At 46.3% G+C, this 15,116-nt stretch overlaps 2 protein-coding genes across 2 annotated transcripts in view; both read right to left on the bottom strand.

The window, feature by feature from the left end:
- Nucleotides 1–15,116, bottom strand: part of PKHD1L1 (PKHD1 like 1) — a 426,685-nt gene that overhangs the window by 357,390 nt on the left and 54,179 nt on the right. Inside the window, exons 17-22 of the mRNA XM_088444365.1 lie at nucleotides 12,819–12,978; nucleotides 8,242–8,374; nucleotides 6,390–6,533; nucleotides 5,586–5,743; nucleotides 4,047–4,160; nucleotides 3,799–3,948 (exon numbers count right to left, since the gene is read on the bottom strand). Coding sequence (XP_088300491.1) covers nucleotides 3,799–3,948; nucleotides 4,047–4,160; nucleotides 5,586–5,743; nucleotides 6,390–6,533; nucleotides 8,242–8,374; nucleotides 12,819–12,978 — 859 coding nt within the window. The remainder of the gene's footprint in view (nucleotides 1–3,798; nucleotides 3,949–4,046; nucleotides 4,161–5,585; nucleotides 5,744–6,389; nucleotides 6,534–8,241; nucleotides 8,375–12,818; nucleotides 12,979–15,116) is intronic.
- On the bottom strand, nucleotides 1,873–3,482 carry LOC148508556 (uncharacterized). Its single transcript, XM_088444370.1, has 2 exons — nucleotides 3,010–3,482; nucleotides 1,873–2,179 (listed from the first exon to the last, which is right to left on the bottom strand). Exons 1-2 carry the CDS (start codon nucleotides 3,480–3,482, stop codon nucleotides 1,873–1,875), a joined length of 780 nt encoding a protein of 259 aa, XP_088300496.1.

Here is a 15,116-nt window from a genome sequence, read left to right on the forward strand (position 1 = left end):
ATGACTTGGTACGAACACATTTGACGTTCGCATGAGATAATGTATGTACGCCCAAAAAACGCCTCGCCACGCCTGCGTTTTTCCATCTCCACCCCCGTCAACGCCCAAAAACGCCCTGTTCTGTCAATCACATTTGACATGTCACTTCCTGTACGCAATTTGACGAACGAGACAAAAAAGCTTGCAATATGCCATACGCACATGCGCAGTGTTATACCGACGCATGCGCGCTTTCTCAACATCGGAAGGCAACGTGCGTACTGCTGTTAACGAGCGGCTCTGAATGACCCCCTAAGTTCAGAGTTTTTTTAATGTCATGATGATGCTGACAATCTTCTATATAATAATAACCAGTCTGTTGACTCAAAGATTTTAAAGATATTGGTTGGGGTATTTTCATCTAGCGTTTCAATATATGGTCCCCATTTGTGGTAGAATTTTACAATACCTCTTTCCAAGTCAGGAGTAGTAGTTTGTCTATCTAGATACATTATATTCAACAGTAATTGTTTGACCTCTGTGAGCGATGGAGGGGAGCGATATATCCAGTGGTTTAAAATGATTTTTTTTTTCCACTGTAACCAAAACTACTAAGAAGGGATATAGGGTCTGATTCAGACCCGCTCGCAAGCGCAAGGCGCTCGTAAGCGGGTCGATGTTTGGCCCCTGCGCATGCGCCGCCTCCGGCGCATGCATGAGCGAACCCCAGCAAGCGACGGCAGCTCCGTCGCTCTGGGGCTCACTACAAGACGGTACAGCTGTCGATGTTGATTGCAGGGTCTCGCCGCAAGCCCGATGGTCGCGATAATCGTGACCATCGCCAGGCTGCTCGCACAAGCTGTTGGTGGTCACCCACAGCTGTGCGAGCGGCCTGGAGGCCTGGGAAAAAAAAATGCCCTGATTCAGAGCGAGCGCACGCAAACAGTGTGCGCCTCTGAATCAGGCCCATAGATGCCGTTTTCCATTCTCCATTTCCCAATGTATACAGTTTGCACACAAAAAGGCCAAAGGGTCTAATACAAATTTGACTGAGAATATTTTGTTTACATATATATATGTAAGTAATTTATTCCAGAAATTATATATCTACAATCCCAGAAATTGTGAATCAGGGCCGCTCTGAATCAGGGCCGGTCTTTTTTTTTTAGAACGGCCTCCTGGCTGCTCGCATAGCTGTGGGTGACCACCCACAGCTATAGTGAGCGGCCAGGAAGATGGTCGCGATGGTCAAGACCATCACGACCATCAGGCTTGCGACGAGACCCTTGTGGTAGGGTCTCGTTTCCGCAAGCCCCAGAGAGATTTAGTCTCTAACAGAGCCAAAATTTCTCCCACTGACGTCACTCGTGATGTCAGTGGGGCCGCCCCCAAACGGAGGCGTTCACATGGGAACGCCTCCGTTTGGGCAGCCACTCCCACGGCCCGCCCACCAAAGGGGGCGTGCTGTCACTCAACATCGACAGCACGCCCCCTTTGGTACGAGACCAGGAGCGACGGTTTGCCCGTGGCTATCCGGGGTCTCGTGCATGTGCACGACGGAGCCGGCTCCGTCGTGCGCATGCGCACTGGGCCACCATCGACCCACTTGCGAGCGCATAGCGGTCGCGAGCGGGTCTGAATCAGGCCCAAAGACCTGTTTCGTCTGAGACAAAATGTTTTCGTTGTGATTGTGATATGTAAGCTCTGTGAATGGATTTAATATGAACTTCTTGTAAATTGCTTGACTGCAATATTCTCAGAGTCGTATTATAATGTGTGAATAAAAAATTACTTTGTGTTATTTTTGGAATATCATTACACCAAACGGCTACATTATGCGACCAAAATGTTTCCTCTTCTACACATTGTAGATCATTATAGAAGTATCTTAATTTATACGGTATCTTCTTCATTAGGGAAATTAGAGACATAAGAGAGTCTGTTTATCTTCTTGAGGAGAAATTGCTTCAAGTAGTGAATTACATAATTTCTCAATTGTAAGTATGCATAAAAGTATTGGGATGATAAGTTAAATCGTTCCTGAAAAGTATGAAAAGAGTTTATCAGACCACCTGGATCAAACACATCTGCAGTGTTTCTTATACCTTTATTTTTCATTCGTATGAAAATTGCATTTTCCAAACCAGGTGTAAATAGTAAGTTTCCCCAAAACGGGATGAAATTGGACATCCTAGCATTCCTTTTGAATTTCTTGTTAATAGCCCACCAAGGCCCGTATGCAATTTGAGCCGAGCTGCGTTAACTTGACGCAGCCCGGACTTAACGCCGACTTCGCCTGTTTTGTAGGCGTTAAAGTATCGCGCGTATGCACGCTTTACCCCGTATTCAATTTCAAAGTACGTGTAAACGGGACCCGGCGATACTGCAACAAGCGGAAAATACTGTCATTTTTGGGGAAATCAGCCTGTCACCCCCCAAATGATGCTCTGACATGGGGGTTCACTATGGTACCCCCCGATTTGGCTTGCTGAAGGTATTTGGTGTTTTTAAATGGGCTCAATAGCTGATAAATAGCGTTTTTCTATACCTGATGCAGAATAGTTTTTAGGAGTATTTTTTCCAGAAAATAACTTATCCCAGCAAATTTGAGGTACTTGAAAATGGGGGTCAGCATATTTAAAAGTTGCTAAAGTGAAGTTGAAAAATCATGAAAAATCCACCTGCTGCAAACACCTGCAATAAAAAAAACACTTGGGGCATACTTGGGGACCCCCCCAGAGTCAAGTTCGCTAGTTTTTAACTTTGTATCCCAACATTTTTTTTTTGCCCCCTTTTTCAAAATAATTTTTGGGGTGTCCTTAAGTTTTTTTTTTACACAGATTACCTTTGGGGGGCTGTCTGAAGGCTGCAGGGGGGTTTCCGAAATGTTGCACCCCAAAACCCCAATTCTGCACATTCTTCCACCTCCCATTCATAGGCACAACTTTACTGCCTATTACATTGCAATGACTTTCCGCCTAGGCGGAACCAAAACAGGCGATAATGACGTCATAGGCGGTAACTTAATGCGGATCCGGACTTAACGCTTCAAATTGAATACGGGCCCAAGTATTATAGGTGTCTCTAAAAAGCCCATTAACAAACAAGTGTGGCGGTATTTGGGAGCGAGGAGTATGTAGCAGAGCTCCTGGGGAATAAGGATTCATAAGGGCACAGTCTACATCACATACAGTATATGTACTTCTTTCAAGTAGCCAGTCTAAAATGTATCGGAACATTACTGAGTGGGAGTATTTCAATAGGTCAGGTAATCCTAATCCACCTTTATCACGTGGTAATTGTAGTTTATTACGTGCTATTCTGGATCTACCGTTTTTCCAAATTAATTTTTGAAAAGTTTTGTGAAGGTTTTTGATATCTGTGTTGGAGATTCTTAATGGAATCATTTGCATAACATAAGAGATTTTGGGAAATATTATTGTTTTAACAACTGTCACTCTTCCCATAAGGGACAGAGGCAGATTGCTCCAGTTATCCAGCATTTCAGATGTTTCTTTGATTATTGGGGTGTAGTTAATGTCATATATTGCAGAAATTTTTGAGGGGATAGATTCCTAAATATTTGAATTGTTTGTCCACAATTTTAATCATACTGAATGGGTTTTCTCCGAACCCTTGAAGATGTGTTACCGCTCAGTGGTAAAATCTCAGATTTTCCTAAATTAATTTTATAGCCTGAAAAAGAGCCAAAATCCTTAATAATATTCATTACTAATGGAATGGAGTGTTCAGGGTGTGAGGCCACCATACATTTAAAAAGGTAAATCTTAATTTGAATGCAGAATTGTACAATCATACCTTGCTGTACAAAGTTAGCGATATAGAACCATACGGTGTCTGGCTTGATAACTTGGTTTCCGTTGAATCATATAATGCAGACGGATTTTTCAAGGAATATCGTCCACAAAATGCTTCAGCCTCATTTGTTGCAAAGCCCCTGTAGCTAGACTGCAAAGTAACATAAAAAACAGTGAAATAAACAGAATTTATATGAAATGAAATGACCAATCATGAAAGAAATATAATATTACTGTAGACCATCATACCGTAGTGAAATCAGTTTCGTAATTCCTGAAGTATTTGACTGATAAACTTTCCGTTCGTTTGGCTATGACTTCCGGGCATTGTGCACCAACCATATCTAGTATAGCGCTTTGTACCTAGAAGAAGTGAATAACTTTATTAAAAAAAAAGAAAAATACAATTCAATAATACCATGTTCCATACAAATGCAGTTTACATTTTTAGATAAAGTACTAAAGCTGATGATGTATGTACAGTGCACTGTACAATTACCAGGTCTGAAATTTAACTAAGTCATAGGTCATAGGTTTATCCGGGTTGTGTACAGAATGCCGGCGCTCGGGATATCGGCGGTCAGAATCCAGACGCCGGCATCCCGACAGGGTTAGGATACAGACACCTGTCGGTAAATATCCTAACCCTACCATTAACCCTCCCTCCCATAGGCCTTGAGTTATGTTAATCTGCACAGTATAATTGGGTTTAACTCCACCTATTTCCATTATTTCAGCCAAGTGGGTGGGGTTTGTGTTTCACATAACAACTGACAAGTGGTACAGATGCGTCCTCATTCACCTAGTGTTTCTGTGCCACATGGCGCGAGACGCTCGTTGTGACTTAGGCGCGCCGCCACGGCTAGCGATTCATATGGTGTCCTAAATTTCCTGAATTCGCATCGCAGCTGCATACAGAGGTCACTCACCGTGTACCGGTATCCTGTCAGGAGGATGGATACAGGTACCATGTCGACATTCACATCACAATGTCAACTTTAGAATGTTGACATGGGTCAAACTGTCGACAGGCAACATATCCACATCCTCAGAATATCAACATGTTCACAATGTAGACAAAATAACTATCTCCATGTGAAATGTCGACAGTCTGAGGATGCCGACAGTTGGCTAGGCACCGTCGGGAGGGTTTGGGTTAGGAACTAGGGGGAGGGTTAGGGATAAGGAGAGAAATATTCACCAGAACACTCGATCATCGGAGGTCCCCGCCGGAGGAGACTGTCACATGGTCGCCTTGATCCGGAAGAAGACGCTGGAGCCGCCGCGAGAAGGTAAGAGACCACTGGGCCACCAGGGATGGTTTGTCGACAGTTCGTCATGTTGACATGCTGTATGTTGACAATTCGGCCATGTCGACATGCTCATGTTGACCGAATGACAGTCGATATACCACACACCAGTGTATCTCAGATTAAGCATACAGAGGCATGGGAAATCTCTCTTTTGCCGTTTTTTTTACCCAGATTTGTGACATAGCCACACACAGAAGCTGCATGTACTGCCAGCCTCAGTAGCCGGTGCACCCTTGCATTGTACTTTTGTCGCATTAGAGATACAAAACAGACGCATATTTAAAGAAAAAGATGCTTGGCGTGGCTAAGGCGCAAAGTCCGTGGCACGCCAAACGGGGGCTATTTGGAGCATTTTGAGTAAAGGTGTATGTGGGCACATCTGTAACTGTACAAATCTACTGGCCGCATGTACAGTGATCCATGCCGTAACCGGACTGTGATCACCGTTCCCAGCAGATCCCTTTTCATCACTGACCTCTGCAGATGACGCATTGGCTGCCACTGGTTTGGAGTAGACATTGTCCCATACTAGCGTGAAGGTCTTCATATCCGAGACCCCTTGAGTCTTCTCCTCAATATCCACTGTAATGTTGCTTTCAGACAGAATGCGATATGTAAGAAGCTGGAAATCCCCTGCGGGTAGAAAGTGAACAAATGAAACATTTCCACATATTATACTGCAGAGCCGCACAGAGTGTCCAAGAGACAATCCAGGCAGATGCCCTGCAGCCTGTGGAGCTGTCCTGAGTGTCCTAGAGCTGGCAGCCCCGCCCCCTAGGCGTGATGTCATGACTTCACAGGTTTAAGGGATGGGGGCAGCACAAGGCACACTGCCACCCTGCTACGGCACTGCTAATAATCACCCACAGGGATAAGGGCTCTGAAAGTAGGCCATTCCAGCGTTGTCGAAGAAGTGTAGGGATCGCTAATGTGATTCACTTCTACTTCGTGATCCGTGCGCACTAATGCATCACATTCCAGAGCTTGATAAATTTGGCAAAAAATCAGCCCCCATGGAAGGGGCTGCTGTTGCTCCGAAATCTGCTGCGGTCCCCTGTACAAACATTCGGGGGATACTTAATATTTGCAGTTAGTCTGCGAAAACTGATGTTTTAGGGGGAACTCCTGCAAATTTTAATTGTTAAATAGGCCACTCAGCACTATGGATTTTAATTTCAATTCTATTTACATATTCTTAGCTCAGGACTTAAATGCAGAATTTGAAGACCAACATGTACGTAGCCTCATCCCTTAAATTATGTTCTCAATGTCTGTGTACCTCTTTGTGAAACGAAGGTTACGTTGTAGGCATTTTCTGCATCTGACGTTTCCTGGTTTACGATCACCGTGTCGGGTTGTATGGACCATAATTGGTTTAATGCTGATTGGATGTCAGCAGCACTCGCATCAGCTGACAACGGACCTATTAGTTGGGATAAAAAAAAGGGGGAAGAACCAATTTCTGTAGTTGCATGTAAGGGATAAGTCACCTGTTGTTTGTAATGTGTGGTTACCCCCTGCTTGCACCCCAGTTTTCAATAGTTTTATGTTTTTGCTAAATATGGGGGAAAAAAATTAATTTAGGTCACCTGTATGTTATTTTTAAAATGTAAATTAATATTTGGAATTGGTTTGCTCTTCCCATCAGCTGATGTCAGCCTATATATTCTACACCAGGTGAATAGTGAAAAACTATATCTACAATAAAGACACAGAGACATATTGGGGGGTGAGGGGCAGCTTTATTTAATTATTTAGTGAAAGGAGGGAAAAGGTATGGTGACGAAAAAAGGAAACGGCCCTACACACAATATTGCTTTCTTGCCCAAATAATCCAATGATAGGTGTAGATGGGGCCAGCTGCCAGTCCACCGTCAGCAACTCAAGGCTTAGATGGGGGGATAACTGCCAGCCTGTTCCCAAAAACTGCCAGCTCATTGCCAGCAACTGGAGGCTTAGATTGGGGGGACAACGGCCAACCTATTGCCAAAAATTAAAGGCTTAGTAGGGGGGCAACTGCCAGCCCATTGCCAGCAGCTCAAGGCTTAGATGGAGGCCAACTGCCAGCCCATCGCCAACAGCTCAAGGCTTAGATGGGGGCCAACTGTTAGGTAATCACCAATAGCTCAAGGCTTAGATGGGGGCCAACTGCCAGTCCATTACTAATAACTCAATGCTTAGATGGGGCCAACTACCAACCCATCATCAACAGCTCAAGGCTAAGATGGGGGTGAACTGCCAACCTATAGCCAACAACTCAAGGCTTAGATGGAGTGCTAACTGCCAGCCCATTGCCAGCAACGCAATGCTGAGACAAGGGGATAACTGCCAGCCCATCACCAGCAACTCGAGGTTTAGAGGGAGGCCAACTGCCAGCCTATCGCCAACAACGTAATGCCTAGATGAGGGCCAGCTGCCAGCTTAAAACCAACAGCTCAAGGTATCCAAACTCCCCTGCAAATGATACACAAAAAGGCAGGTGTTATTGCTGACCCCAGTAGGATAGAATCAGCCTAAATCCTTGGCAGGGAGAGCACCTCAAGGCCTACAGCAAGTCAGTCACTGTTACCACTCTTTCCTGCAAAACATTAAAGCCAACAATCACAATAACCGTGTGGAAGGGGCAGGAACTTCCAAAGAGGAAATTGTAATTATAAACCAGCAACTCAGCCCCAAATCTCCACCCCTTAACTGTAACAGGACTACACAAATCAGAACATAAAAAGGGAACACTTCTCAAATTTTTCCCTCTTGCTCCCAAATGTATCCTGATACAGCCTAGTAGTTTAAATTCCACCAGGCATATAAAATCTCTTCTGACTTCCTTCCATATTAAGATAAATAAGATATGTATTTAGTGTAGTTAGAGTTGGATTATCCATTGATCAACCTAAGACTCAATTGGCAAAGTGTGGTGATGGGGGGGTCCTCTGGGTTACTCTACACTGTTTTTAATGTGTGTTTTTGTGGACAATTGGAGGTTACATGATCCCTAGTTATATTTTTTTTCACATGCACATACACTTCATGGATGCGAGCACAGCATGTGGATACACAACCAAGTACATGACATTAATAATATTGTATACAGTAGATAAGAGAAGGGACATCCCCCTGTTTTAATGCCGTACCTGTTTCCTCAGTCCCATAGGCCAGTGTATAATACATGGGTGCACAAGGAGAAATACAATATTTGGTAACTGTAACTGTTTGTACTTCATTTACTGCCTGTTGAGTTGTGCTCCAGTTTTGTAAAGTTATAATCTTGGGGAGAGAGAAAATCATTAATGTTAGCATAGCATAGGTACAGTACTGTCCACTAACATCTGTTATTTAAAGAGCACATGGTTAAAATATACAACAAGAAAATTGTACTGAGACATCATGGCGGCATAGTGGTTAGCATTGCTTCTATAGCCTTGGCTTTGATTCTGACTAGGTTAATATATGTGTGGAGTTTATATGTTCTCAAAATGTTCCTGAGGATATTCTCTTTCCAGCCATGGTCCAAAAACATACTGGTAAGGTTCATGGGTTTTTGACAAAATTGGCGCTGATGTGTGTTATGAGATCGAAATTAGATTGTAAGCTCCACTGGGGCATTGTCTGGTTGTACAGCAAACAATACCATGGGCCGTATTCAATTAGCGGCGAAAGCTGATGTTTTTTTCGCTATAGGCGAAAACGGCAGTTTTTCGACCAAAAAAACAGGGATATTTTCGCCAAAAAACAGGCGCAAACGCAATTGGTGAAAAAAAACTGGAGATAAATTTTCTCCATCCCAGACCAGGCGAAAAAAAATGCAATCCTTAATTTTTGCTAAAAATGTGGGGATTTCTTTTGAGAACCCTTTGGACACCCCCCCTAATGACAAACTACCCCCAAAAAATTTGTAAGTTGCGCACTTTGGCGAAAAACGACCGCGCAATTTTGGGTGCATTTATTTATCGCCTGATCTGGAATGGAGAAAACTTTTCTCCAGTTTTCTTTCGCCAATTGCGTTTTTCGCCTGTTTTTTGGTGAAAATATCGCCGTTTTGCGTTTTCGCTGCTAATTGAATACTGCCCTATGTCGGAGAAAGGATAACACTAGAATAGCAGTGTTGCAACACACTTGATTACTCTCCTATAGTGCGGGATGTACTAAAGTGAAAAAGTGGTAAAACCCAAAAGCGCCATTTTTGGGGGTTTTACCATATTTCTAAGATATACTAAGCCCTGAAATGCGATGCATTCCGGTGCTTCATCCCCCAATAGCAGCCTATAGGCTTCTTATAGGGACGCCCCCTGAGAGGGATCCAGTCAGATCCCTACCATCTCCCCTGGAAGTCCCTCTATCCAGGGGCATCGCAAAATACACATCTCTTATCGGCAGAGCTGTCCTTTGCGATGAGAGGCGGATGTACCCGATGAGAGGCAGGATGTACCCGATGAGAGGCGGGATGTGGTCCCGATGAGAGGCGGGATGTGGTCCCGATGAGAGGCGGGATGTGGTCCCGATGAGAGGCGGGATGTGATCCCGATGAGAGGCGGGATGTACCCGATGAGAGGCGGATGTACCCGATGAGAGGCAGATGTACCCGATGAGAGGTGGGATGTACCCGATGAGAGGCAGGATGTACCCGATGAGAGGCAGATGTACCCGATGAGAGGTGGGATGTACCCGATGAGAGGCAGATGTACCCGATGAGAGGTGGGATGTACCCGATGAGAGGCAGGATGTACCCGATGAGAGGCAGATGTACCCGATGAGAGGTGGGATGTACCCGATGAGAGGCAGATGTACCCGATGAGAGGCAGATGGACCCGATGAGAGGCGGATGTACCCGATGAGAGGCAGGATGTACCCGATGAGAGGCAGATGTACCCGATGAGAGGCAGGATGTACCCGATGAGAGGCAGGATGTCCCCGATGAGAGGCGGATGTACCCGATGAGACGCGGATGTACCCGATGAGAGACAGATGTACCCGATGAGAGGTGGGATGTACCCGATGAGAGGCGGGATGTACCCGATGAGAGACAGGATGTACCCGATGAGAGGCGGGATGTACCCGATGAGAGGTGGGATGTACCCGATGAGAGGCGGGATGTACCCGATGAGAGACAGGATGTACCCGATGAGAGGCGGGATGTACCCGATGAGAGGCGGGATGTACCCGATGAGAGACAGGATGTACCCGATGAGAGGCAGATGTACCCGATGAGAGGTGGGATGTACCCGATGAGAGGCGGGATGTACCCGATGAGAGACAGGATGTACCCGATGAGAGACAGGATGTACCTAATGAGAGGCGGTATGTACCCGATGAGAGACGGGATGTACCCGATGAGAGGCGGGATGTGGTCCCGATGAGAGGCAGATGTACCCGATGAGAGGTGGGATGTACCCGATGAGAGGCGGGATGTACCCGATGAGAGACAGGATGTACCCGATCAGAGACAGGATGTACCTGATGAGAGGCGGTATGTACCCGATGAGAGACGGGATGTACCCGATGAGAGGCGGGATGTGGTCCCGATGAGAGGCGGAATGTACCCGATGAGAGGCAGGATGTACCCGATGAGAGGCAGGATGTACCCGATGAGAGGCGGGATGTACCCGATGAGAGGCGGGATGTGGTCCCGATGAGAGGCGGAATGTACCCGATGAGAGGCAGGATGTACCCGATGAGAGGCGGATGTACCCGATGAGAGGCAGATGTACCCGATGAGAGGCAGATGTACCCGATGAGAGGCAGATGTACCCGATGAGAGGCGGATGTACCCGATGAGACGCAGGATGTACCCGATGAGAGGCAGATGTACCGGATGAGAGGCAGGATGTACCCGATGAGAGGCAGATGTACCCGATGAGTGGCGGATGTACCCGATGAGAGGCGGATGTACCCGATGAGAGGCGGATGTACCCGATGAGAGGTGGGATGTACCCGATGAGAGGTGGGATGTACCCGATGAGAGGTGGGATGCAATGCTTAGCACTTGCTGCCCATAATGTTCACAGAGTGAATTTTTTCACCAGGAGAAATATTGCTGCCATATTATATCATTATCACCAGGGCTTAAAGTGGTCCTGGAGAGGTGGTGGAACTCATCTCCCCCGCCGTCTACTCCCCACCCCACCCCCCACCATGCTAGTCTGACAGGCCGAAACAAGTGTGAAAACTGTTCTTTACACACACACTATTGTGTATAGGAAACGGTAAAGTGAATGGCGGGGTGGGGTTTGGGGGTATGACAGTGTGAAATACATTTTAGATGGTTTTTTTTAGCACTCCTGACATCAGCTGAGACTACAATGTTAGATCACTTAAAAAGAATTAAAAGTTCTATATCACCATTTGAGGTTTTTTTTCATGGGGTCCCCACAAACTAGTCTATGTCACTTGGATGCCTAATGTTTTTTTGCAACCCCTATGTATTGCCGTCACTTGATTCTTTCCTTACCTATATGCTGGTTTCTCTGAAATTAGGGACCTCTGAAGAAATTGAGAATCCCTAGGCAGACAGTGAGTGGCTCTCTGTCTGTGGGACTTCTGTGCAGGGACTTGGTGGAGGTGGACCTAGTTCCACCTACCATTAGAGGTGACGGAACTCAGGGCCTGATTCAGAGCCGGATGCAATTAGCGCTCGCTAGTCCAGAAAATAGGGGTGGATATTCAAATGAACCGTTCGCTGTTTGCGGTCTGTTCACGCCTCTAGGTCTGAACGAGCGTACAAAACTTGCGGTCGTTTTTTGGGAAACCACGCCCCCTGGCCGCTCGCATTCTACGTCATGTCCGCTATTTATTAGATTAATCGAGTACATCAAACAGGGTATGAACTGCTCGCTATTCTTGTGGTCGGTTTTTGCTACCACAATTTTGCGAGCAGTTCTGGCTATAAAATAACCCAGTGACGTGGTCAATGACGCTGCTGTTTTAATTATGCACACCCATAAAACGCCCGTTTTGACCTTTAAGCACGCCTGCGTTCTGATTTCCACACCCCGTTTTCAAGCACCTTCCCCTGTTACCACCCACATACGCCTCCTTCTGTCACTCAAATTATCAGGCATTCGCTATTTTGCGAGCACATGAATTTTGACCGCACTGACTGGTTTGCGCATGCGTATAACGATCCGTACGCATGCGCAGTTGGGCAAACATCGCTCGGAGCGAACGAGCTGCCGCTTACAAGTGGCTCTGAATCAGGCCCTCAGTTCCACCCCGTTCCTGCCCGCTTTAACCCCTGAGTATCACTGCGACTCTCTCCTTGTAAGATAGTTAGTGGTAACCCACAAATATAACACTTAAATTATTCTTCCCCCGGATTCTAATATTACATCAATGCCAAATGGCTGCACTTGATTAAATTCTTGTGTCGCTTTTATTTTATTGTTTATTTTCTTTACTTTTTAGTTTAACTTTTTTAAAAAAAAAAATTAAGTTCATTTTCCCACCATTAGAGGAGCACACACAATAATTTATCCCATCAATATATTTATTTACTCTTATAACCAATGTAAGCACAGTGACATCAGTAACATGTAAGAGAGGGCTCTTTGGAGCACTGATCCCTATCTTGTTCCCCTGTGGAGTTTCAGCAGAGATGCAGAGGCACAATTCTGGCCCTATATATGTGTATATCTTGCTCTGTACAGTGACACTATTGCTGGGTCCAGGTGGAAGCTCAGTATTTCCCACCTGCACAGTGAGTGCCGCCACATACCTGCCGTTCTAGAACAGCATCACTCCGGGACTGTATGGCCTGCACTTCATTCACTGCGTCTGGCGTTTGCTGGTCAGTGTATGAACTCTTTTGCTTGTACAATCCAACGTCGATTCCCGCAGGCCCGTAGTAATTCTGGAAGTACGCCTCAAAGTAACACCTGGAAAACATGCGGCAGGAAGTTCAGATTAAATGTTGGTTTTACAAGGGTCAACTAGTTTAAGAGGTGTGTTCTAGTTATGGCCAGATTATCAGTTAACCCACAGGTTCTCAAACTCGGTCCTCGGGACCCCAAACAGTGCATGTTTTCCAGGTCTCCTTACAGAATCACAAGTGAAATAATTAGCTCCACCTGTGGATCTCTTAAAATGTGTCAGTGAGTAATGAATACACCTGTGCACCTGCTGGGTGACCTGCAAAACGTGAACTGTGTGGGGTCCTGAGGACCGAGTTTGAGAACCACTGAGTTAACCTATGGCTGTTTAGTAGGGTGTGTTTATTAAAGTCATTTTAGTGTTATATTATCTGGTCGGTATGCAGTCGGTAAGCCGGCGGACCTAATCCCGACAGCCGGCTTCCCGACTGTCATATCCCAGCAACTGTCTAAAGGCAGGGGTCGATATGCCGACGCCTGTCATTAGACATACGCCGGGAGCCCGGCGCCCGGCATCCCGATTGAAGGGACGCCGGGCGCCGAGCGCGGATCGCTGCGTGGGGGGGAGGGCTAGGTTTAGGGTTCCCGGGGGGGACTTAGGGTTAGGCACCCCCCCGGGAGATTAGGTTTAGGCTAGGGGAAGGGGGGTTAGCGTTAGGCACCCCCGGGGGGGACTTAGAGTTAGGCACCCCCCGGGGGACTTAGGTTTAGGCGGCGGGGAAGCGGGGAAGGGGGGTTAGGTTTAGGCACTTAGAGGGGGATTAGGGTTAGGCACTGGGGGGGGGGGAGGTTAGGGTTAGGCACCCCTAAGGGAGGGTTAGGGGTTAGAAATAGGTTAGTCAATACTTACCTTAGGACAATCAGGATTTCCTCCTCTGCCGAGATGCCGCTGTCGGGATTCCAACCGCCGGGCATGGGTCCGGCGGTAAATCATACCGATTCCTATCTGGTCACTTTGGGTTGGTTTCTTTCCTCTGAGGATTTTCCCACCCTCCCATCCGTTTTAGTTGTTGTTGTCGGCTTTATTTGCGTTGGGAAAGAATGGTAGCAGTTGCTATCTGCCTTTAGGTCTTGAGGTGCTGTCCCCGCAAATACAGAGGTTAGGTTGATTTTACCCCACTGGGGTCAGTGGTACCACCGGTATCGGTGGGCTTCTTGTGTGTCATTGGGAGGGGAGTTGTATCCCTTGAGTTGTGGTGATGGGCTGACGGTTGGCCTCCTTCTAGGCCTGAGTGGAGTTGGTGAGCAGATGGCGATATTACTTAGTGGGGTCTTCGCCACCATACTTGTATCTGTCTTCTTCTACCCTTACCACTAAAATCAATTTATAAATAAAGCTAACTCTCTTTCCCGTCCAATATGTCTGTGTGTCATTATTTTTAAATAAGTTGGTTATTATGCACTGTGGAAGAGGAAGGTACCACTGGGAAGTGAGTATGAACAGAAGAAGATGGCCGCAGATAGAGACTGAGGGGTCTATTTACTAAGCTGTGTTAGGAGACAGAGTGAAAAGTGATAAGGTACCAGCCAATCAGCTCCCAACTGTCATCTCACAGGCTGTGTTTGAAAAATGACAGTTGGGAGCTGATTGGCTGGCACCTTATCACTTTTCACTCTGTCTCCTAACACTGCTTAGTAAATAGACCCCTGAGGCCCTGACGCAGAGATGGCCGCAATTGCGCCCCCCAGTCGCAGTTGTGAATTGCGTTCACTAAAAAATCCACATGTGCAAATATAGGCAAAGTGACAACTATCTTAAGATGCATGACGGCTGGCACCAGTAGTGCACGGGCCTGGTTTACGCCAGGCAGATGTCACAGACACTTACGCCCAAGCTTTTGCTAATAGACATCAATGAAACTCTGTGGTACAGCAGTAACATCGTCCCGCCTTGTGTATGGGAAAACAGTTAGCTGGAACACGCTCACAAAAGTTTAATCAACAATCGTACAACTATATTATCACCCATCAGCGTTAGTGGGGCATTTGCAATCAGCCAATCACTATCTAGAATCTGTTCCCAACCAAACACAAATAATATGTCTTTCTCAGGCGTATATATTCATCTTTGTCCCATTCTGTGTGTGTTCTCCATTTCGGTGTACTCTCGCTGCATCTGCCCCTGGGGGTATAAATATTGTTGG

This window comes from Taudactylus pleione, unplaced genomic scaffold (genome assembly GCF_031769625.1).
Source record: "Taudactylus pleione unplaced genomic scaffold, aTauple2 ptg000360l, whole genome shotgun sequence".
NCBI lineage: Eukaryota > Metazoa > Chordata > Amphibia > Anura > Myobatrachidae > Taudactylus > Taudactylus pleione.